At 39.4% G+C, this 22,706-nt stretch overlaps 1 protein-coding gene across 2 annotated transcripts in view; it reads right to left on the bottom strand.

The window, feature by feature from the left end:
- The window catches only part of MTA3 (metastasis associated 1 family member 3), a 142,234-nt gene extending 120,118 nt beyond the window's left edge, over positions 1-22,116 (bottom strand). For both annotated transcript variants that reach the window (XM_074863600.1, XM_074863601.1), the window contains exons 1-3: positions 22,011-22,116; positions 19,771-19,838; positions 17,838-17,931 (exon numbers count right to left, since the gene is read on the bottom strand). In XM_074863600.1, the coding sequence (XP_074719701.1) occupies positions 17,838-17,931; positions 19,771-19,838; positions 22,011-22,038 (190 nt within the window). In that variant the 5' untranslated portion in view covers positions 22,039-22,116. The remainder of the gene's footprint in view (positions 1-17,837; positions 17,932-19,770; positions 19,839-22,010) is intronic.
- Between the last annotated feature and the right edge of the window lie 590 nt (positions 22,117-22,706).

Here is a 22,706-nt window from a genome sequence, read left to right on the forward strand (position 1 = left end):
ACAGAGTTAAAGAGCAATGTTCACAGTGGTTGCTAACATGTCATACGATGACAGGCTCTCCAAAATGGCTACCCTGGGATCTTCATGGCTGAAATCTGCCTTCCTAGTGGATCCTTGGGACATGTGGAACTCGCATCTATACTTACTCTAGCTTCCCAGAAAGGACAAAAAGTCTCCATGAATACTGTACGCAAAAATACAGATATTTCAATAACTTCTCTAAGATTTGGCATTTTTTCACCTGCTAAATTATCCATCAGCTGCAAAACCAAGTGTACTTTATAAAATATGTCTCTGAAACTAAACAATTAAATCTCAGCATTAGGTAGCATTTCATGTAACTAACTACAACAGCTCAGCTCATCCGCTCTTCCAACAATAACCATTTTAACAAACAACCTACAGACACTACCTCAAAACGAAGCCTGCCTGCATCCTCATGGCAACCACAGTTCTCTCCAAATGCAATACTTTATTCATGCCTGTGTGTAGCTCATTCCACTTCTAACAGTTCCTTCCACAAAAGTGCTAAAACAATACACTCTGATACAACCAACTTCTTCAAACCCAATTCCATCCACTTTAAGTCTATCTTGCTGTAGACCCCCCCAGTTACCTTGCTTGTTTTGGCATATTTTGTGGGGAGACAGAATAAGAAAAACAAAAATGAAAATAAGACTCCCTTAGTATCACCTGACACATGCACAGGTACAAGTCAGATCGTAACTCAGTTCAGAATTATTCTGACATCTATAATACTAACAATGAATAAAGCTTAAAAAAATCTGTGCAAAGGCAAAGCATTTTTTTAATTAAGCAAGTAATTAAAGAAAAAATAGATATTAATGTTAAAAGGTTTCTGTTTCAAGCAATTAATATCTACGACTGTTTATTACAGTAAGTGACCATTAAAAGCTACATTTGTATTTCAAAGTTTAAGCATTAGTATTTCTTCTTAAAATACCAACACATGCCAGTGCTTGCTTTATTGGTTTGTTTGGGTTTGTTTTTTTTTTAATAAATGTACTGCCTGTAGCATTCTACAGGTCCAAAGTTCTCAGTTGGCTATTTATTTTCTCTCTCCTTCCTGAAAAATATCAAAGCAAGGTAATTCTGTGTTATAACCATCTGAAAACAGCTGACAAAAAGCAGTCCATTAGAAAGCAACTTAGGCATCCAAACAGAGGTGTCTGGGACCATTTTAGATTGACATATCCAAAACATCTGACTGCAGATATGGCACAAAACACAGGCTGCAGGGAGACAGAGATGATATTCCAGAGAGTTTAAAATGGCTTTAGACACCTATGCTCAAGCATCTTAATAGCTCCTGCAGAGTAAAAATTTAAACTAAAAAATAATTTTTAAAAAACCCAAAACTTTAATCATATATTGTACTAATCTTACATAAACCAAGAAAGCGTTGATCCAAGAGCCTGAAGCTGAAATTAAAGGTCTCTTACACACACCTCTTAAAACACTCCAAACCTAAACATGAAACAATGTAACTTAGTCTGTTGTATTTTTAGAAATAAAACATACATGTTTCACTCATGATGACCTGACAAGCTCAGTAGTAAGTAGACAAACCACACCAGGCAGAGAACAGTTCCACTCTTAACACAATATATCACCAGGATAATTTTACAATTTTCTTCTTCACTGTTATAATATAAAAACAATTTTAACAGTAGGATTAGCATTTAGTAAAACAAGCAATAGTTTGCCTCAGCAATAACACAAACCTGTACCAGGGAAGGAAACACTGGATAAAGAAGTAATAAAACTAAATTTGCTTGATAGCAAGTACAAATACAAAACCAATTTGCTTGATGGCAATACAAAGAATTCTGCATCTGAACAAACCTTTAGATAGCTGCTTTCGAACCAGGTTTTTGCACAGATCAGGCCTTAACACCTATTAGAGAAACAAGTGGTGACGAACTTCCAGCACTTTTAGAGATCTCGTCACCTTTCTGACTCACATTTGCAGCACATGTGAAATTTAATTTGCCATCCAAGGAGAGATTATTCCTTCAAAAGGAGTGAAGTGGAAGGTACCTACAGGAAATCATAAAGTAGCACTAAGCTAAGCACATTTTCAGCACTCAGGAAGAGAAATATAGCAATGGCTCAGAGTGAGCAAATATTTTAATGGAGCAATATGGTGATGACATACACAAGCCTCATTGATCCAAGATTAGAGAGAAAACACAATTCAATTTAAAATTGCTCAGCTTAAAAACAATTTCAAGTCTTAGGTATGACTGCAAAGATGAATACAATCAGTCTTTGAAAATGACACAATCCCCTTTGGGCCTTGGGTGAAGTTTAAGATAATTCTGTCTTGTAGAGCTTTTCCTGGTTTACAAGAAATATTTCATTATTTAAAGGAAAAATCCTAAAGAGCAAAAGCAGGCATCTCCGCTGAGCTTTTAAAGCTTTTCATCTATTTATTATACATGGGCTTTCTAATCAGCGATTGTAAATACTTACTCTGATCCTCAAAACCAGAATGATCTGGTGATACTTTCAGTGGCAGTGCTGCGGACTTACCCCTTGCCTTTTTCCCTCTGATGTAAATAAGGCTTAATTGACTCAATCAAGCAATGGGTACTGGGAAGAAACTGTAATCCTCGCTCATTTTACATATGCACCACCACTTTTAAAAACATGATGAACTTTTTCTTCCTCTTTCATTTAATTTGTGGGATTCCCTGTTATAAAATGGTGGTGTTAGTGAGTGTGAGAAGAGACAACTGTCCATGCCACCTAAACTTTGTATACACTGTCTTTGTTTACAGTTAAGTAATGTGATGACTCAAGCGTGACACTAGGAAGAACTGCTTGTTTTTACAACTAAAATCAAAATAAACTGAGGGCAAGTCTCTAGAAACACAATACTCCCATTTAATATAAAATGGTTTAAAAATAACTTTAAAAAAAAAGTAAATCCTGAAAGACACTTAAAGGTTTAAATGCAACTCAAACCACATTATAGTTAACCATCAGCTAGCAAACAAATTCCTCTAACATATTATTCTTCCTTAACTAAGTCAAAATAACCCACCATGTGCTCCCCTTGTCTACTGCAACAGTAAATAGATTAAACACTGAAGCTACCTTCAGGGAGGAGGAGTAAATCTTCAGTTTAAAAGGAAGAAGAAAGTTCTCCCTCTGTTGCCACCAAACTGCTGACAACATTATTTTCAGCTAGAGGTTGGCTGGATCACAAAACCATGGAAACACAGAGTAATTCAGGCTGGTAGGGGCCTCAGGAGGTCTCTAGTACAAACTCCTCAAAGAAGGCTCAGCTGTGAGGTCAGCCCAGGTTACTCAGCATTTTATTCAGTTGGGTCTTGAAAACCTCCAAGAACAGAGACCACGTAACCTCTCCAGCAACCCAGACATGGTGAAAAAGTTTTTCCTTCTATCTAATCTGAATCACTCCTGTTTCAGTTTAGTCACGCGAAAGGTCCAACTCCATCTTCTCTATAACCTCTCCATAGGCACTGGGAGTCCACCTCTTCTCCAAGCTGAATAGGCTCCATTCCTGCAGCCTCTCCTAGCAGGGTAGGTGCCCATCATGGTGGCCTCTGCTCAACTTGCTCTGATTTATCAGCAATTTTCCTGTATCAGAGGCCTAAAACTGGATGAGGTACCTAGACATGATGCAACGAGTGCTCAATAATCAGGGAGGATAATCACTTGCCTCAATCTACTGGCTATGCGCCTGGTGATACAGTCCAGGATGCTGTTGGCCAACTTTGTTACCAGTGAGTTGCTGTCTGCCAGCACCCACTGGGCCTTTCCTGCAGAGCTGCTCCCCCAAGCCCCTCTGTCCTCAGCCTGTATCCCTGCCAGGGGCTTTTCCTTGCCTGGCCAAGACCTGGCATTTGTCACTGCTGAGGATCTTCAGGTTCTCGACAGACCATTCCTCCTGCCTTCTAGCAATCTCTGACTACCAGCCTTTCCCTCAAACATATCATCTGGTCATCCCCCCCCAGTGTGGTGTCACCTGCAAACATGATGAGAGTGCACCACATTGCCTGCTCCAGTCACTGATAAAGGCAGGTTCCCCTACAGATCCCTGTGGGATTCCACAAACAGTATGAACCCTTAATCACCACCCTCTGACTCAGACCACGCAATTAGTTTTTTATTCACCTAGCTGTCCCTTAATCCAGATCAATTCCAATTCCTTGGCCTGGTGTGCCTACCAAAAATGCTAGTGCTGGCACAAAAGAAAAAAGCAGGAATAAGAGACTTAAACTGGGAAGACATGATGGGAAAAACCAAGACCATTCCTTTCAACAGCAGCACAGACCGACACTAAATTAAATCAGCAGTGTAACCAAAAACTGAGGTGCATTAACTTCCTACCTCTTAAACTTAATTGCTTCCAATTTTGAAACCATATCTCAGCTTAGCTGCATCCGGCTTATGAAAGCTTAGATGGAGAGATTTAAATCACTACCACAATTTGTGGTGTTAAAGCAGTTTCACAGAGTTTGTTAACCTACCTTTAAAATTATATTAGATCAGTGTAAATTTCAGTTCAAAGAATGTCACTAAGCCTTACTTTTAGAACAGTTTCTAAACTTTTTCCTTCTATACTCAGCCCAAAAACTATATACATCATAGGTATCACCAACATATTTTAAAACCTACAGATAAAAAGCTGAGAATGCTTAACAGCAGCAAGTTTACCACACACATCAAAGGAAAGATGGCTATGCGTAAGTCTCTTTTAAGCTTAGCTGGTTCTGGCAAAAACATCAAGTACACATTTGGCAGTTAGATGTTACAGCAGTAAGAATTATAAGTATATATTTTGGAGGAGAGGGAGTAAATCTATTTACTGCCAAATTGAGTACAAAAGATAAACATTAAGTCTAATCATCTGAACAACTCTATTCAGACTGTGAATGAAGAACTCTCTTAGGTGAGCAGCTGGCCAATTTGCTTATCTTTGTGAGGCTTCTTGCCACGTGTTGTGTTTTACTAACTTAGTTGTGATATTTAACCCTCTAGTGCTGTAGTAAAGCATTTTAATCAACTTTGTGAACTAGACTATGCATGGTTATACTGTCAATTTGACTGAGAAAGTGTTTACCGAAGCTGAATTAATTAGCTTTCCTTACACCACGTCTGTTAGTACAATGTTCAGAAGGCTGTTAGAATATGTAACACCAATTTGATATTTGCTGTTACTGTCAGATAGGAATAGAAATCTAAAGCACAATTTGCATGGATTATGAGTCATTTAGATAGCATATTACTATCTGAAGTGTGAATCTGAGCAATTCTGTAGATACAAAAAAAGATTGATCAGTTGTGTTTACAGGGAATAGGTGTATTTTTAATTCCTATTGGATAGCACAAATATACACGTGGCCTCTAAGGGGTTAGCCAGTTTTCTTACACAATTATCCAGATGATCCTCCCACACTATCTCATCATTATTTTTTTAAAGGAGGTCACAAAACAAATAAATAATTACACTGTACAACCCCTAAGAACTAATATGCCACACCTACTCCCCAATAATAAAACTTATTTCTAAAATCATGCAGAAAGGTTTTTTTGAGTACCTCCAAGTAGCATGTTACAATAATAACAATTCCCAGGACAACAGTCAGTTATAAGCAACTGGGTAACTATCTCCTGTTTATCATAGGCCTGTAGCAAAAATATTTAATGAAAACTATCACAGTTTTCATTACCAGAAAACTCCCACTTTCCAAAACCTGATGGATGGGTTTTTTGGATAACTGGTTTTGGAAATTTTTGAAAGCAAGGAGCTCATGGGTGGAAGGCAGATAAGGATTACCTTCATGAGTATTATGAACCATGATGCACTGCATTAATAAATATATCCTAATAAATTAAATGTGACATGAAAAAAATGCAAGAGTAAGCACAATAGTTTAACCCTGTTATTCAGCACTGCAAACTAGTTTATGACAACACTACACAACATGAGGGTCCTGTAGAAGCATGAAAACAATGACATGCAGGCCATGGTGAAAGAGCTGGTAGTTCTGTATCATAAATCTAAAGAGACTTTTCCCTCTCTTCCCCTTACCTGTTTTTTGTCTCACCTATGCAAAAGCAAACTCTTCCAAATGAGAAAATATCCCCTTACAAGGCTCAAAATGTGTTTGGTCATGTGTACACCTGTATGAACTGTAGCAACCTGTTGCAGGATGTGTGAAGCAACAGTCCTGCACAGGGTTTCTTTAGGCAGCTCGTTAACAGCAGCAAGCAGCAGACTCAAAATTGTGCCACAGACACAGCAATTTGCATTAGGATGAATATTTTCAATGTCCAATTACTGGTATCTAGCTCATCAGCTGAATCAGAAGCCAATTAGTAATTTTTCCAAAGTGTAAATATGTTTAGAGCTGTGGTGGAAAGAAAGTGGAAAGTCTTAGTTCTACCCCCAAATCCATGCTGGCAGACCATCCACAGAGCAAAAGTGCCCACGAGGAATCTGCCACTGCCCAAGAAATAATTTTTTTAATCTGTCACCTGGCTCAAGAAATACGAAGGCTATCTGCAACAATGCCATGTAACCTGCATGAATAATTATTAGACCTGATTTTGAGAAAAGGGAGATTTGTATCTTCCATTTCATGAGACTGATGCTATTAGCAACTTTTCCCATCACTTGGATTTTCACATTACCATACACACCTCCTGCTCATAATATCTTGTTAAAACAAGGTCTTTCCTTTAAAACAGGCAACAGGTATGCTTGATCTAGTTAGTTAACAAGTTGTGTACTTGTCTCTCGGCAAAATGCAGTGTAACTATTTAAAAAACAATAAAGGTATCATGTAGAGGACTAACACCACCAAAAATCTCATCAGTTTTCTGTAAGAACTCAAGAGTCCACATTTAAGATATACACGTGAATTTTCTTTCGCTGTGTGACAATGATAACCACAAAGCTTCAGAGATATAAACTGCTTCTCTAACACAGAATTCACATCCTCAATAGCAGGTAAACAAATTTTCAAAATCTGTTGGCAGAGACAAAAAGGCACAGATTGTACAAGCACTTTCCTGCCCCTACTCAGAATGGTGTATTATTCTGCCTGTAAAACACAAATTATTTATTTTCTACAGTATCTCCTTCCAGGATGGCTGAATTTTGTTTGATTTTTTGCAGGAATGAAAGCAGTAGTAGGGGGAAAAAAAAAAAAAAAAAAAAAAAGAAAAGGATTTGTATATCCTGTTCTTGAGTAAACTTAACCAAGACACATTAAAGCTCTATCTGCAGGATTTTAAAATGGGAAGAATGTTATCCAAGATAATGTCTGCACAATGCCAGCATGGTAAGAAAGCTTTTGTGCTTATAGACTGAGGAGTCAAGCAGGAAAAGGAGTTCATTTACTCAGACTGTCTGTGTAAGATTTAAAAGGTAACTTTTTTCCATCTTCAGCTATGCTGGAGATTTATCTTCCAGGGTATATTATTTCCTTGATGCATGTACAGAGATCTTAAGATTCTAATTAACGGGAACTATATATATGAACTGAGAAAAGTATAAAGAGATATGAATATATGTATCACTTTAAATTATTAAAATCTTTTAATTCTGATGCCAGTGGGAAAAAAACAACAAACAAAACAACACAAGAATAAACATCAGATTGTATTAATTAGTCAAATCTTTAATACATATGTCATTTTCATCACTTTTTTTAAATAAATGGAAATAAAGATCAAGTAAACCAATGAAGTTTTTCTTCTACTCTCAGTACTTTTTTTTGTAGACAACACATTCAAGTGCCATGTTTGTTATAGTATCAAGTAAAATATTAAAAATCATCATTAATTCACTTCATACATGTTGAATTTTCAGTATGACGATCCTGGCTTTTTTCCCTCTTATTAAGAAAAAAATTAAAAACAGAAAAAAAAAAAGGGAAGAGCATTTCGAAAGTATATGAAGCTAGTCACCCTTTCAAGGCAAATATAAACATAAAAGCTGTCCATATATCAAAGCCCTTTTTCTTCTATACTTGGCCACTCTGTCCTTGGCCCCTTGACGCCCCACTGAGAATTAGCAGCATCAGGATTTCACTCCTGACAGCAGCACATCAGTCAAAGGATCTGACCTAAAGGAACTGTCACATAGCAGAGGGCCACAGTGCACTGTAGGACTAGGTTACAGGTCACTGACCCTGCCAACACTAACGATTTCTGCACTGGTTTAAGTCGAAACAAGGCTGCACTTCTCATACAGAATAACTAAAACATGACTCTCTTCAGCGTTGCGTATCACTGTCACAATCGTTCATAGAAACAAGAACAGACAAACGAAAATTTAAGTCTATCACTCAGCATATCAAAAATGGGAAGACTGCTAATTTAGTTGTGCTGGTTTTTGATGGATGCTTAACCTGTTGTGCAAGTAGAAAACGCAGGTGTACTTACATAACCTCTGGGTGTATGGGTACATAGCGTTCTATGCATAGCCCAGCAACTAGGCAATCTGCACAGAGAAGACATCTTATGTACTGTGATAAATCTGCAAACAAGTTTTGGATTCAGACACTGGGTGACAGTCAAAATGAACTACTTAGCTTCCCAAAGTCTTTTAGGAATTTGATAATGTAGACCAGGCTTTTACTGAAAAAAAATTGTACTTTTTACCACTCAAACTTGTTTTGCTCATGGGAGTGATGTATTCTATATTAGCACAAAACATCTCTCTGCAAGGATCCTTGCAGAAGCATCTGCGTAGCATATAAAAATCAGAATCAAAGCTGGTTCTCACTACAAATCTTCCCTTGCTCAGATAAGGTTACAAACAGTAGTTGAGGTGAAAAACAAAGTATTGATCAAACAGACAAATCACATCACCAATAGCACAGCCATTCCAGCCACCCACTCTGACACTCATGTGGTTTGGGGCATGTCAAACTCAACATATACGGTAACTTTGCGCACATATCCTGTTATTTGTGCAGGCTACATTTAACAGAACGTGAGTTTACAGACAAACCACAGAAGTACTTTACAGATTAATCTTATTTGCTACTTCTCTACCTTCTCCAGAATACCTCACGCCATATACATACTCAGCACTGCATGAATAAGCTTGGGTAGGAAGCACTGCGTTCATCCTCACACAGCACTCTGCCCCAGCTAATAAGCTCCATCTCTATCATCATGGGTGAAGTTACAGGCATGCGTGAGTAATAAGAAGGACAACTACTGCCGACTTCATTCCACTGCATGATATAGATATTCAAGAATTACTGCTGGTAAGCCTTTAAACCATCAGGCCTGATCCCCAATTCATACATTTAACTGCCACTGTATGATGGGAAAAAAGTTTTTCTATATTAATAGTGAGTTTACATCATTCAGATTTGTAAATGATATGAACTACTGATTCAACTAGACTATCAGAGAACTCTTTGAAGCTGTAAAATGTATCTCTAATTTGAGCTTTACAGATAAAGATAACCTAGCAATGTTTTTGTAGTCTAAAATTTGCCTCAGGTGCTTTGGTACACTGTGGGTACACTGAGGAGAATGTGGGAAGAGTCACTTAAAATTAGTAGCCAAGGAAAAAAAAAAAGAAAAAGTAGAACCATCTGAAATTACAGAAATCTAGGAGCTGTGAAACATCCTATTTATCTTCAGGAGACAAAAATTATGATCAATAATACCAATTTAAATGTTACTGGTATTTTGGAGGTCATCAAGAAACAATGTGGGATCACTGGCCTGCAAAATTAACAAACATTAAGGAGACAAGAAAGTTAGCAGCTGAGAGGTGATAGTTACGTGCTTTCCACAAATCAAAAGAAACTCTGAACAAGAAGTACGGTAATACTGATGCACCGTACTCAAACTTCACCATGGGGAAATGAATCCTAAGGAACACAAGGAAACAGAGAACACACAATGCTTTGGCAGTTTCCTGTGAATGCTGTCTCCTTGCAAAAACTCCAATGTGAAGAATTTATTTTGTGAGTGGAGCTCAAAAAAGTGCCACCTTTTCTACCCTATTGAGTCCCTCCCTACTGAGGAAACACACTAGATAAATAATTTCTGTAATTAAGTAATAAAAATAAAAGCTGAATTTCAGATATCTATTAAATAGTTTTAAACATAAATATGAACTGATACTTTGCAGCTTTCCACTCTCCACAGCAAACTCACGGAGTTAAAACAGATTCTGGGTTTAGTTTGGTTTTATATTCACAGAGATTGGCAGCAATATGTTCAATCTTTTTAAATTATGTGTTCAAAAAATAAAAAAAATCTAGTTATGGTTGCCCAAAATTATAAATCTATTCTTAAGTGGTCAAAAGATGAAGCCAGCAGTTACTAGCTAGTTTGCTAGTTCGTGCAAAAATTCAGATGCAGTTATACAAACTGCACAGAGTGGACAGTATTTTTATATGTGCAAAATCCTGCATACCCAAATACAGATCACATATACTCAGATGAAAAAAATGTATTTATGCAAGTTTTCCATCAGAGCTAAGAACTACTAAAATGATGAACTTAGATGGAAATCCATTCACTCCATTAAGAGAAGATCATTAACATTCACCATCTAACAAGACATTCTGCACCAAAGAAGGAGTCTGAACCACCAGAGCAGTTAATAATTCCACAAGATACTTAGAGCTGACAGTAAACTTGTTAATGAGACAATATACACTACTGTTAACTACTAATTCTAAAATGTCATTCACAAAAAAGAAGATTCTGATATTGTCAGAAGCAAAAAGCTCCTCATTACTGTCTCTTTATTGCTCTTACCGTTGGGGGGGGTTTGGGGCGGAAATCACAAGTATGAAGTTCTTGCACAAAAACCAAATGAACAAAACACATAAATTATGAGACTACCCAAAGCGCCCTTGAAAAGGATAATTGGGAGCCTTGAGACAAGTTTCTCCTTGGTGACAAGGATGTAATTTTGGACGAGGCTCACTATTTCAGCAAGTGCTGAATTTTTACCCCCTCTCCAAATAAATTACAGCTGAAGAAATTCTCTTGGGTAAGTGAAGGAAAACTTCATGTTCCCTTGTCTCAGGAGATCAAAAAAGTCATGTCTTCCCCACAAAAAAAACCCAACTATTTCTCAAGCTCATTTTCAGTGAAAGTGATAGTTACACTAATAGAAAAATACCTTAGCATAAAAGCTACTCTGCCACTGATTAAAGAATTTATCTGTATCATCCTTAAATGGTCCTCCCAGGGTGTGTCTCACCCACATCACAGACTTCAAGATCCCCAGAAGCAACATAACATACTTGAATTTGCTAGTGCTTAGTTTCCATGTCTCTATTAGTTGACTGCAAATAAGTATAACATGTAAAATTTCAGTCTTGAGCAAAAAAGTGGTTGGAACTCATTCTCCTAAACTTTCCTGTCCTACTATATTTGGTTTCGTCTGTTCACCACTCCATCTTCAAAGCAAACCCAAGAGTCTTCTGATCGCTTGCTCACAGACATGGACTTCTGAAAGACTTGCCTTTTCCTCGAAGAAAAGAAGGCAAATATGTGAAGTCAAAAATAATCTTCTCCTAATTCTTGGGTACTCACTGGGGAGGCATGGGGGGTGGGGTGGACACAGATGACAGAGCCAGGGACACTAAGTTGAAAACAAACACTAGTTTATATTTACAGAAGCCTTGACATTAAGAAGGTAGTATCTCACTGAACCAGTTACACAAGTCTGCTCACCCACTCCTTGGGCATATCTAGCAGTCAAGCCTTCTCCTTCCTTATAAATGCTCCAAGAGATTCTCCTATTTTTGATTCCCAACTCTGCCTTTCCATTCCTTAGTTCCTTTCCCTCCTATCTAACATCCAGAAAAATGGTATTCTTCATCACAGGGTAGTATCAACAGATCTGTTTTCTTAACAGCAAGCAATAGAGAGGCCTTCTCACCAAGTGCAATTAAAAAACAAACTGTAACCTAGCAGAAAACATTCCAAAAGTCACTGAATTCCGTGGAAGAGCCACTTACACAGCACTGTAAGACATGCAGATCAACTGAACTCTTGAGCTCTAAAGACTTCTTTTATTTTGCACCCACATGACCACAAATAAGACCCAAAAGGCTTTGTTTCTGGTTTATTTGTATCAAAACCAATGCAATACAATCATCATCTTTTCATTCAAAGGACCACCTGCTAAACAGGCAGCTCTTTAATCTTCAATTCGCTTGAAGGAGTAACTGAGAACTCTCTCTGCCTCAGAGAATCCTATCCTGTAGGATAGATGTTAATCTCTACTAGCCTACCACTAAAGTGAATAAACTGTCTTAATTCATTCCCTGAAAGTTGTATGTAGGGTACAACAACATAAGCATTCACCATGTTAAAAAAAAAAATTATGAATTATTTCAACATTTAAAATTATGAAGGTGGAAAAAATGGATCATATGCAATGGAAGAATTAACGCTTGTGTCTCACATTCATTTGATCAAAGGTGCTTCTAACCAGACACAGGTTGTGGAGACAACAGGTATTCAAAGGAACTAACAGGACCAAAAAAAAAACCAATTTAAGGGCTCAAATAGACTCTCCAGTCAAAAGATACTTTTTATGTTAAGACATTATATGATTTGAATTAAGTAACAAGCCTCACATCTCATTTTTCAGAAAAGGGATTGTGATTAAAGATGCATTATATCCTTTCTGAAAAACAGCTTTTTAGTTTGATGTACAAGAACTACTGTGATGAAAAAGAACCACGACCAAAAAAAACCCACCAAGTTTTTGGCTGTGTTATCATCTGATTTGGCAAAAATAACCCAGTAATACTAAATTATAAATGCTCTGAATTACACTGAGTCAAATATGTGACTAAGAGAAAACACCAAACAACACAAAGCATTTTAGGCATTTTACTCTGGAGTTCCTTACTGAACCCCCCGGGTCTCCACACACACATAATTTTTTTTCTTACAGAATGAATATATGAATTGCCCTATTCCTGTTTTAGTTCTATGTACACTTGAGAAAAATACTGAAAAATGAAGCTGAGCTGTGTTTCTTCAATTGCTGAAGAGGGCAGGAAAAACTCTCACGTGTTTTTCCTGGAACTGAGTATTAAGAATACCACTATGCAGCAGCAACCATATATTAAAAAAACCTGATGACACACGAAAGGAATTTACATTTCAGTTTTGTGTATCTTTGGGAATATTCATGAGTAATCTGCATTACTATTAAATATATTAAACACTAACTTAACTCTCAAGTTAAATTCATCTTCTTGACATCTTCTACGCTACCTACTAACCTGCTGCTCTACTGAAATCCCCAAAATCAGATGGAATATTAACAGCTTCATTCTCTTGGATGCATCTGGAGCGTTTGGCAATTATTATAATGCTAATGCAGATTGGCAATATGCAAACTAATTGTTAATTTTTTCACAAATACAAAGCATCTTTACATAAAAGAATTCAACAGGAGTAAAACTGCTCTGTAAGATCAAACCATTTCCAGCACTGTTGGAACATTCTTGATACAAATAAGATTTATTTTGTGTATTAGTAAGGCACTGAGATCTTTTAACGGGAGCTATAAAAATGTATTGGTGTATTAAATATTTTTCACCAACCTTAAGAACTTCTAATCAGAGCATTACTTTACAGATAAAGAAACTAAAGTACAGAGAGAATATTTGAATTTGCTTCTGATTACAATACATCAGTATCATACCAACGTCAAAACTGAGTATAGACTCCAGCTGTTCAACAGTAATCACCAGATCACTAGCAGGACCCTTCCTTTCTTCCTAGAAATCTATCGTGTACAAAATTTCTGTAGTAGAAACCATTTTGCAAAGCAGTGTGACATGAAACATAAGTGTTCAAGAGCCAAAGGCTAAGAAAGCCCTAAAAAAAGTGCAACTCTGAGAAGTAAAGCCAGTAAGTGATCTCTGCAGTGCAACTGAGACTGAAGAAAGGAGATTTTTGACTACAGCTTCCGTAATCTAGAAAAATCTTTTTAACTTTGATCTCTTGGTCACTGAAACCAATATGCCTCCCATTTTTTTTAAATCGACTTCTGTCAATTTTTGCTAATGAGAAAGAATACATAGTGCATGGGCTTTATCACAGGCCCAGAAAAATCCTGGGCATTCAGTCAGGAGCTCAGCACACCTAAGTCAAAGCAAGCTCTCTTAATAAATCCAAAGACAAAGGCCTCCCCAGGTGGTTGAGCAGGCAAAAGCTGTTTGAGGAGTTGCAATAACAGAATGACTTCAGACACAGTATTACATGGTACCACATGACCAGATAAAGAATTTAAAATGTGAAGAACTGTAAAAGAAGGCATCGTGTACTCAGGCCACCCTACTCAGCTTCAAGAAAGTAATAGTGCATAAATCTAACCCAAAGCCAGTGCTGACACAGAGCTAATATAGTCCCCCCTCCCCAGCTATTAAAACCTTGCCCTCCAATATTTACATCAACTCCACTTTATCTAAAGGATCATCTAAATTTTATAGATCCAGCTACAGTTGGCAATTGCTCATTCAATCACACCATTTGGTTAGAAAACATCTCTATGCCACCCCTTTATGTTTGGTTCACCCATTTTAATAAGCTGAGGGGGTTTGTCCCTTCTTTCCAAGTTCATTTGCTTATGTACTTCAGTCATCTGTTGCCATAGCTCTTGTACTGCCTGCTGTCTTCTATTCATCTCTTTTCCTTCTTTTCCCCATAAAGCAAGACTTGCTCTGCTGCCGGAAGAAAGGAATGACCCCCTCGCAATAACCCTATGGTAACAGCTACAACCTAAGACCTAGCAGGTGTTAACACCCCAACAGAACTCCCCTACTCAGTTCAAGAGGCCGCACAGGGTCAAGAAGCTGATCTCGGCCCATATTTTGTTTTGGCTTTCAAGTTGGCCTCATCATAAACTCTGTTTTACAGTAACAGAAATCAAACTGGGAAAATGCAATGTCTTCAAGGGCCCGTAAAAATTCCAAACCCCTGGATTTCAGTGGCTGCACTCATCTTATAGAACTATTCCCAGATCTAGACTGACATCATACATGATGCTGGTAGACAAATAAAAATGCTCGTTAATTAACTTCCACCAGAAACACCAGAGAAAAAAAAGGAGGAAATGCAATTTCCTCACAGATTAGTGTCAGATGCTTTGAAATCAAGGGAGCTCATCTGTACCCAAGTATTTTAGAATGGCCTAAGCAAAACTCATTTCCCCTCCCCCTGTTTCTTTTTATATCCTGAAACTTTTTTGAAGACAATGTAAAAGCCAAACAAAAAAAACCCCAATAAACAGTATCTTGACTCTTTATCAGTGTCACACATCTACTTCATTCCATTTTTCCCATTCTTTAAAATTGTTTTGAAACTTTTTCAAGTTATTGAAAATGCATTCTTTAAAAGTTCAAAAATATTTTCTCATGAAGCTATTTTCTTATTAAATGCGACCATACCTACATCACAAAATGCAATCTTCAGAAATTGAAGTGTCACCCAAAAAAAAAAAAAAACCACACACCACTAACCCCACCTGCCAAAATCTTCAAAAGTGTATTACTCAGGACAGTTTTCTCCATCAGAAAAAAATAAAAAGAAATTGCTAGCAATGTAAAATGTCATTAGAAAAGATCAAGCAGATCTTATACTTAAAAGACTTCTCTAGGCATGTATACTGGAGTAACTAGTGTCTGAACTGGAATTTCCGTTCTGTAAGAAACTCGTATCTTTTAGCATTTATTTTATAACAAACCAGGTAAGTGTTGAAGCACCAACATGTTTAGCTATATAAAACATTCCCAAAACATTCAATTCATAAATATACAAATACTTTGTTTACATACATCATTTTTTTAAACAGACCACTGTGGTATTCCAGAATCAAAACATTTAAATTGATTTAACATTTAACTACATCTGCTGTATGAGCTGTATGAAGATCCAGGCAAGCAATGCTTCACTATGTGCTGTTCCCTGCAACTGTAACATATATCTTGTAAGGTAACTTCACTGTATAGATTTCACAGATTGGTCAGAAAGAAAACATTATGTACAGAAAAAACGTCCAAACCTAATCCATAAAAACGCTGTGTTAGAAGACTTACGACCTGTGAGACAGAGGCATTCTAAAGATGCTTGTTGAATCAGCTAGAAATTACATTTCTATTTTCTCACTAGAAAACAGCAAGAAATGTCAATAGAGAAAATGTGATGGAAGATTCCACGGCACTTCTACTGACACCAACAAACCCCTAGTATGCTATAGTGGAAGAGCAACAGACCGTCAACAAGTCCTTTATATCAAAGTGCTGACAAACTGGCAATCTAAAACTCACAAAGGAAATAGAAAAATCTTATTCACTTTTCCAGATTGAATGATGCCCACAGAACTAACACAAAGTGTTCAACTAAAGTGTTAAAGATTCATGTTTTAAAAATAAAACGAAAAAAAAAAAAAAGTATTTCCAGTAAAACTGTTATCCTTTTCATCCTTCCCTGCCTCCTCCATTAGAAAAGAAAAACAAAAAAATGTGCTGGAAAGCTTACTGAAGCTCACTAAAAGTTCTGTGTGTCTATACATTTCATATGGAAGAACTCAAAAGACTATAAAGATTGTGGGGGCAGACTACCATAAAATAAGTCACCAATAATTATAAAGCGTACCCAACTATATTAGAAAAACATTTCAGTAAATCATTCCCTTATAACATAAGCAAGATGTTTCTTCTTTAAAAACCAAGCTAGTACTTCACAGTACATACTCAAATCACCTTCACTTCTCCAGGACCAATGAAAAAGTAAAACAAAAGCCAAAAGCTGGCTGCTTCTCTTCACTAATGGTACTTGTATGAGTAAAGTAATCAGAATTTAACATTAAACAAACTGTAAGGTATTTTAAGTGCCTAATTACTCCATCATATATCTACATACAAAATATGGCATTAGGTAATGTCTTTAAAGAGGTTCATCTCGACAAATTAGAGAACAGAGAATTATAATCCCTACATCACTTATTCACATATTAATTTTGAAAACTGAAGTATCATTTATAATCAAAATGTTATTTAACAGTATATGGCAAGAAATTAACTGGATGTTGACATGTTTAACACTTCAGTTATTTACAAACATGAGCACAATATTTTGCAAATAACTGTTTTCTCAAACATCCCAGTTTCTTAGGTTCTGTTTTTGTCTTCAGAATTATATTTTTAAAGTTACAGAAAAATACCATTTTTCAGTTGCAGGCCAAATGGCAGCTACCAAAAAAAGTTAAATTCATGATGAAAATGGGACTTTTTTCCCTATTAACACTTGTTGCTTTTCTGAAAAAAGTGAGATGATGCTTGCTACTACTTTACTGATTAATGTCTACAGTTAGCATAAATGCACATAACAGCTACGTAACAACCTCCAGTGATTTTCAGTCTCCAACAATACACTTCATTCTTTCCAGTAAGCAATACGCGTTTATGTCTAACTCAAAAAAGTCAAATTAAATCCTCACGAACACCCTTTAGCTTAAATCAACTTACACCCAAGATTTACTTTTGACATAAAAAAGAAATATAGCTGTATCTTCCAGATTAAAAAATATATTCTTTTTTTTTCAAATGGAGACTTTCAATCACTTCAGCACAGCTTAAGTCCCGGAAGCAACTACTAGGAGAAGGGCCAGTATCAGATAATGCTAAGCATCTAACTGGGTATTAATTAATGCCTTGTATAAATATATATGTTCCACATGCCAAAGAAATGCAATTTTAAGTAGCTGCAGAAACTTAACGGGCTGTGACAGAAAGAAAAAATGCCCTATACAATCTACTTACTAGCATGCTTATCTGCAAGCATTATAAGGCTGTTGGAAATATCTCTTCGCCTATAAAAACACACCACTTTTGCTTCCACGTTTCCATTGGCAGTCTACAAAAGAAAGATATATCAAGTCAGAATGTATCCTTCCTCAGCTAAATAATACAAATTAAATGCCCTCTGCTTGCAATTCTCCCTTTTATTAGTAGTTGTCACATGATCAGTCAGGCTGAAGTCAACAAAATTACTCAAATAGGTAAAAGCCTGACACGGGCCAATATCAATTTCAAATCAAACAATGGTATTGATTATAATTATTTAGTCCTAAGAATGTATATATTACTCAGCTGTTTAGAGATGTAATGCCAGTATCATGTTAATGTAAGAATCCTTAGGAAATATTAGAAGCTTGTGAACATTTCTTTGCAACCCAGCTTTAGACAGAAATCTGTACTTCAAAGTACTCTGGCATTTTTTTCAGAATCATATTTAATATAACATTGTTTATTTGAAAATTCACTGCAGCTCATAAGATAAAAGAGCTATTTAGTTCACAGCTGTTTTCATGACTCATTACAGGATCATGCTCTGTAGCCCGATAACTGTGGACAATCTACTAACATTTGAAGAACTGTACGCTCTTTCTTGTTATGAGAAGTACAAAATTAGTTCATTACCTTGAGCTGCTTATTTAAAAGTCAAGTTGTGGCACTGAAAAGTATGACGTTTTAATTAAGTTTGTTACAAAAAAAAAAGAAAGCATCTTGTCTCTGGTAAAATGATAACTAAAGCATTTCATTACATATTTACGTAACATCTCCATGTTTGTTCAATGCCTTTAACACATGAAAGCACATAATTCATAATTAAGATATCTGGACTATATCCTTGAAACTCTCTTAAAAAAAAAAAAATCAATACTCTACCATCCACGAGCAAGATTAAATTATAGCAATGCAGTTTAAAGATAATAAACATTACATTCAGAACATGATTGGAATCAGTTCAATTACTGTAAATAAAAAATATTCTTCTCCAATAAAAGTCCAAAATGATTTGTCATGCACAAGTTCAGTGGATGTTGTGTTGGACAGTACTAACAGGTGATGTGGTTGATGTCTGCTATGGAATAGTGTTATGTTCCATTAATAAGAAGAAAACTGCAGGTCACCAATTTTTTAACTTACTTTCCAACCACAGGAAAAAAAATCTTTATCATTATTTACATAACGATAAGCACTTTGATCATTAACTTTTGACATAATGTATCAGTAAAGCTTTAATACTGCTTGATGAAATACTAAAACTATGCCACACAAAAAAAATAAAATCCCACACCATTCCTAATAGTACAAAAACGAAGAAAAACAATTGTGCTTTCTCCAAAATGACACTCTCAAAAACTTCCATTCTTTATAAAAATACACTCAGGTTAAAGAAGTAGAACACAGTCTCTGTTTCTATTCAAAAACCTGTCCTTCATTGGCAGCTGCCAATAAGCAGAGCAATTAACAGAAGTCACATATTCTGTTACTTGATCACTGCAAAGTCTCACTGATACTTACTAGCTCTTTCCACATACATCCAAAAGGAGACACATTGCATGATCACTATCATTCCAGATGGATTCAGTGTCATCACTATACACAGAACTAAATGCTTTTCCTCAAGCATTCATAGGATTCATGTGGAAATTTTTTACAGCAAAGTAGTCCTGTTCACAAGGAATATTTTCTTAGGTAACACGGCAGAATTACAGGATATCACATAGCAGTATTTCAGTAACTGAAACATACACAAAATACACGGCAAATCTCAAGAAGGCAAAAAAAACAAAACCAGAAAATTCTACCACAACAGAAATCTTACGGAATGGAAATAATTTTCAGTTTTTGAAAAGTGCACTGACTGTTGTCAAAGGTTAAGCAAGAATCTTAGATACTTGTGTACCTTGTTAAGTTCTTCAATTCTCCTAATGAGATATGGATTGCTGGAAGAATTTTCAAAATAAACATAATCTGCAATGAAAAAAGGAAAGATACTGAAATACCAAAAAATAATATGTAAAAGTATATCATTATTAATGCAAAACTTTTCTTCTAAACCTAGAAGCTGTTAAAAAGCTGAGATTTCTTAGTCAATGTTAAAACAGTAAAGTATTTCTATACTGAGATTTAACATAAATTTTTCCTAAAATCTGGTTACAACTGGACTATACATGCTTTAACAATCATGCTGAAACGAAGTTAAATGCCTTGTGTTGGAGCTTACATGTAATTCAGTAATACACATACTTTATAAATCTTGATATAAAAGCAGTGGTTCCTCACGATCAATTAGGGAAGATTTAAGAATTGAGTGCTTTAGTGAGTTTCTGTATTATGTAGATAAATATTTCTGTAAAATATGCTTCCTCACACTTATTAACAGGTGCTGTGGTAGTACAACCTTCCAAATGAGTAATGGACATTTTCTGATACTTGCTTTTGTTGTCATCTCTGTTCAGCAACATGTAAACTATACTAAGCAGTAATACTCATGAAGTTCGTGAGGTTCTTCAGGACAAAATCTTTTACAGCATCATTAATATAAAAATATTTTTGTAGAGTATATGGATGTTTACACATATCCTGAAAGCTGCTCCCATGTAACATACAAAGAGTTGACATGCAGCACATTTCCTTCAACCGTTTTCTCAAAACTTGTTGTCATCAAACGCTAAGCACACTTTACATTTGATATGACTTCTGCACCACGCACCTTGTGAACTTTATTTTTAAAAATTGGGTGGGGGGGCCATAATGATGTATAAAACTCTTCTGCAATGCTCTGACACTGCATTACAGACCCTCGGGTTGCTCACTTAGCTCTAAAGAAAGAGTATGATCTCTGGATTTTGTTCACAATTGCTTATTAAGGTTACAACGCCAAAATTTGGAATGGATGACCTAAGAAGCAAACCCTACCCAGATTTCAACAGCGCTGCTCAGCGAAGGATTACTTTCATGAGTAAAGGCTGATGGGATTACAACCTAAATGCCCTAATGGACTATGCAGATGGACGATTCACGGATGTATCAGCGTATCTCAAAACAAGAGGCAGGAAGAGATTCAAACTATCACCCCTCGTTCCCTTGCGTGTTCCCTCTCACCTCAGGCTGATGAGGAGAGAGCAGGAGAAAATAAGCCATTTTAGAGCACCAAGTACCGAAAACCTAACTTGAGCGGTGCACCTGAGCCCCAGCGCTGGGCACACGGCCATGTTCACTCCCTCAGGGAGGGCAGTGGAAAGTTATCAGTGTCTGTTTCGACAGGCTGGGGGTGTGAAGAGGCACCTTTGCCGTGTTTTTTACCGCCCAAGTGCCCCCCCTTCGCGCAGTGCCAAGCGCACTTGCTCGGGGGTCACGCCGGCAAGCAGGAAAGCTGACAGAAACCTCCCGGTTACACAGTCGGATTTATTATGGATCGCCGGGAGCTGAAAGCAGACGCGGAGACACTCCGCGGCTGAAGGGAGGGAGCGGGGTTCGGGAGGCGGCACGGAGGGAAGCGCCACCGGGCGCCCCCCGGGGTGGGCGCCGTGCCGTGCCGCCCGGGCCCGCCAGGCCGCAGCGGCAGGGCCGGGCTTGGCCCGGCAGGGCCGAGGGAGGCCCCTGGGCCGGGGGCGCACGGCCCCACTCGGCCGCCCCCCGCGAGCGGGCCGGCCGCGGCGCGCTGGTCCGGCGGGTGGCGGGGCCGGGGGCCGGCCGGGCGGCCGCTCAGTGGGGAAGGAGGCGAGGCGCGAAGGGAGGCCATGCCCGCGCCGCGGTGAGGGGGTAGGAAGCCGGCGGCGCCGCTCCCCACTTCCCCGCGGAGGGCGGCGCTGCCCTTCTCCTCCTCGGCGGTGGGGGCCGGCCTCCCACCCGGCGCACAGGGCTGGTGGGGGAGGAACCTGCGTCCTCCCCCTCCGCCCCGCGGAGGGCCCGGCGGCCCCCTTGCCGGGACCCGCCGTCGCCTCCCGCCGCCCGCCCGGGCCTGGCCGCCGCGCTCGGGGCCACGGCAGGCGGAGGGGGCCGGCGCGCCCCCCTTCACCCCGGCGCGGCGCGCACAGCCCGCGGCTCGGCGGGACCCCCGGGCCAGGGCCAGGCCCCGTCCCCGCTGCCGGGCGCCTGGCCCCCCCGGCGCCGGGCGGGCGCTGCCGCGTCCCCACATACCTCCCACTCGGTACATGTTGGCCGCCATGTCTGCGCTCTGCGCCCTCCTCCTCCTCCTCCCGCCGCCACCGCCTCTGCCGGGCCGGGCTGGGCAAGGAGGGAGCGGCTCCCGCGGCCCCCCCGCCCCGCGCTCGCCCCCACCCTGCGCCACCCCTCCCCGCCCGGGCACAGGACACAGCGCCGCGCCTCACGGGGCCGCCGCCGCCTCGGCCGTTTCGGGAGCCGCCCGGCGGCGAAAGGGTTAAACAACCGCCCCCCGCCGCCTCCCTCCCCCCCGCGCACCGGCCCCGGGGCGGGTCGGAGGCGGCGGGGGCCGGCGGCCCGGCCGCAGGTGGGGCGGCCCGAGCGGGCGGTCCCGGGGGCGGTGCGGGTGCGCGGCTTCCCCCAGCCTGGCGGACACCGAGCGAGGTGCCCCACCGCGGAGTGGGGGCTGCCCTCCGCGCACCCGGAGCCCGCCACGTTTTGCGGGCTCGCACCGCTTTGTCCCCAAACTCGGGAGCCCCGCGCTGCCTGAAAGAAGCGGGCGACTCTGTCTTCCATCTCCTGCGGGGTTTTGCTGGCGGTTGCCTCTCCCCAGGCGCAGCCCCCTGGGAAACACCCAGAGAAAGTTTCTCACGCTCGAGTGTGCGCAGCACCTGCTGGGGCTGGGCCCGGCGGCTCCCCTGTCGGCCTGGGAGCGGGGCGCAGCCGGGGGCC

The sequence above is a fragment of the Strix uralensis genome, chromosome 3, assembly GCF_047716275.1.
Source record: "Strix uralensis isolate ZFMK-TIS-50842 chromosome 3, bStrUra1, whole genome shotgun sequence".
Taxonomy (NCBI): Eukaryota; Metazoa; Chordata; class Aves; order Strigiformes; family Strigidae; genus Strix; species Strix uralensis.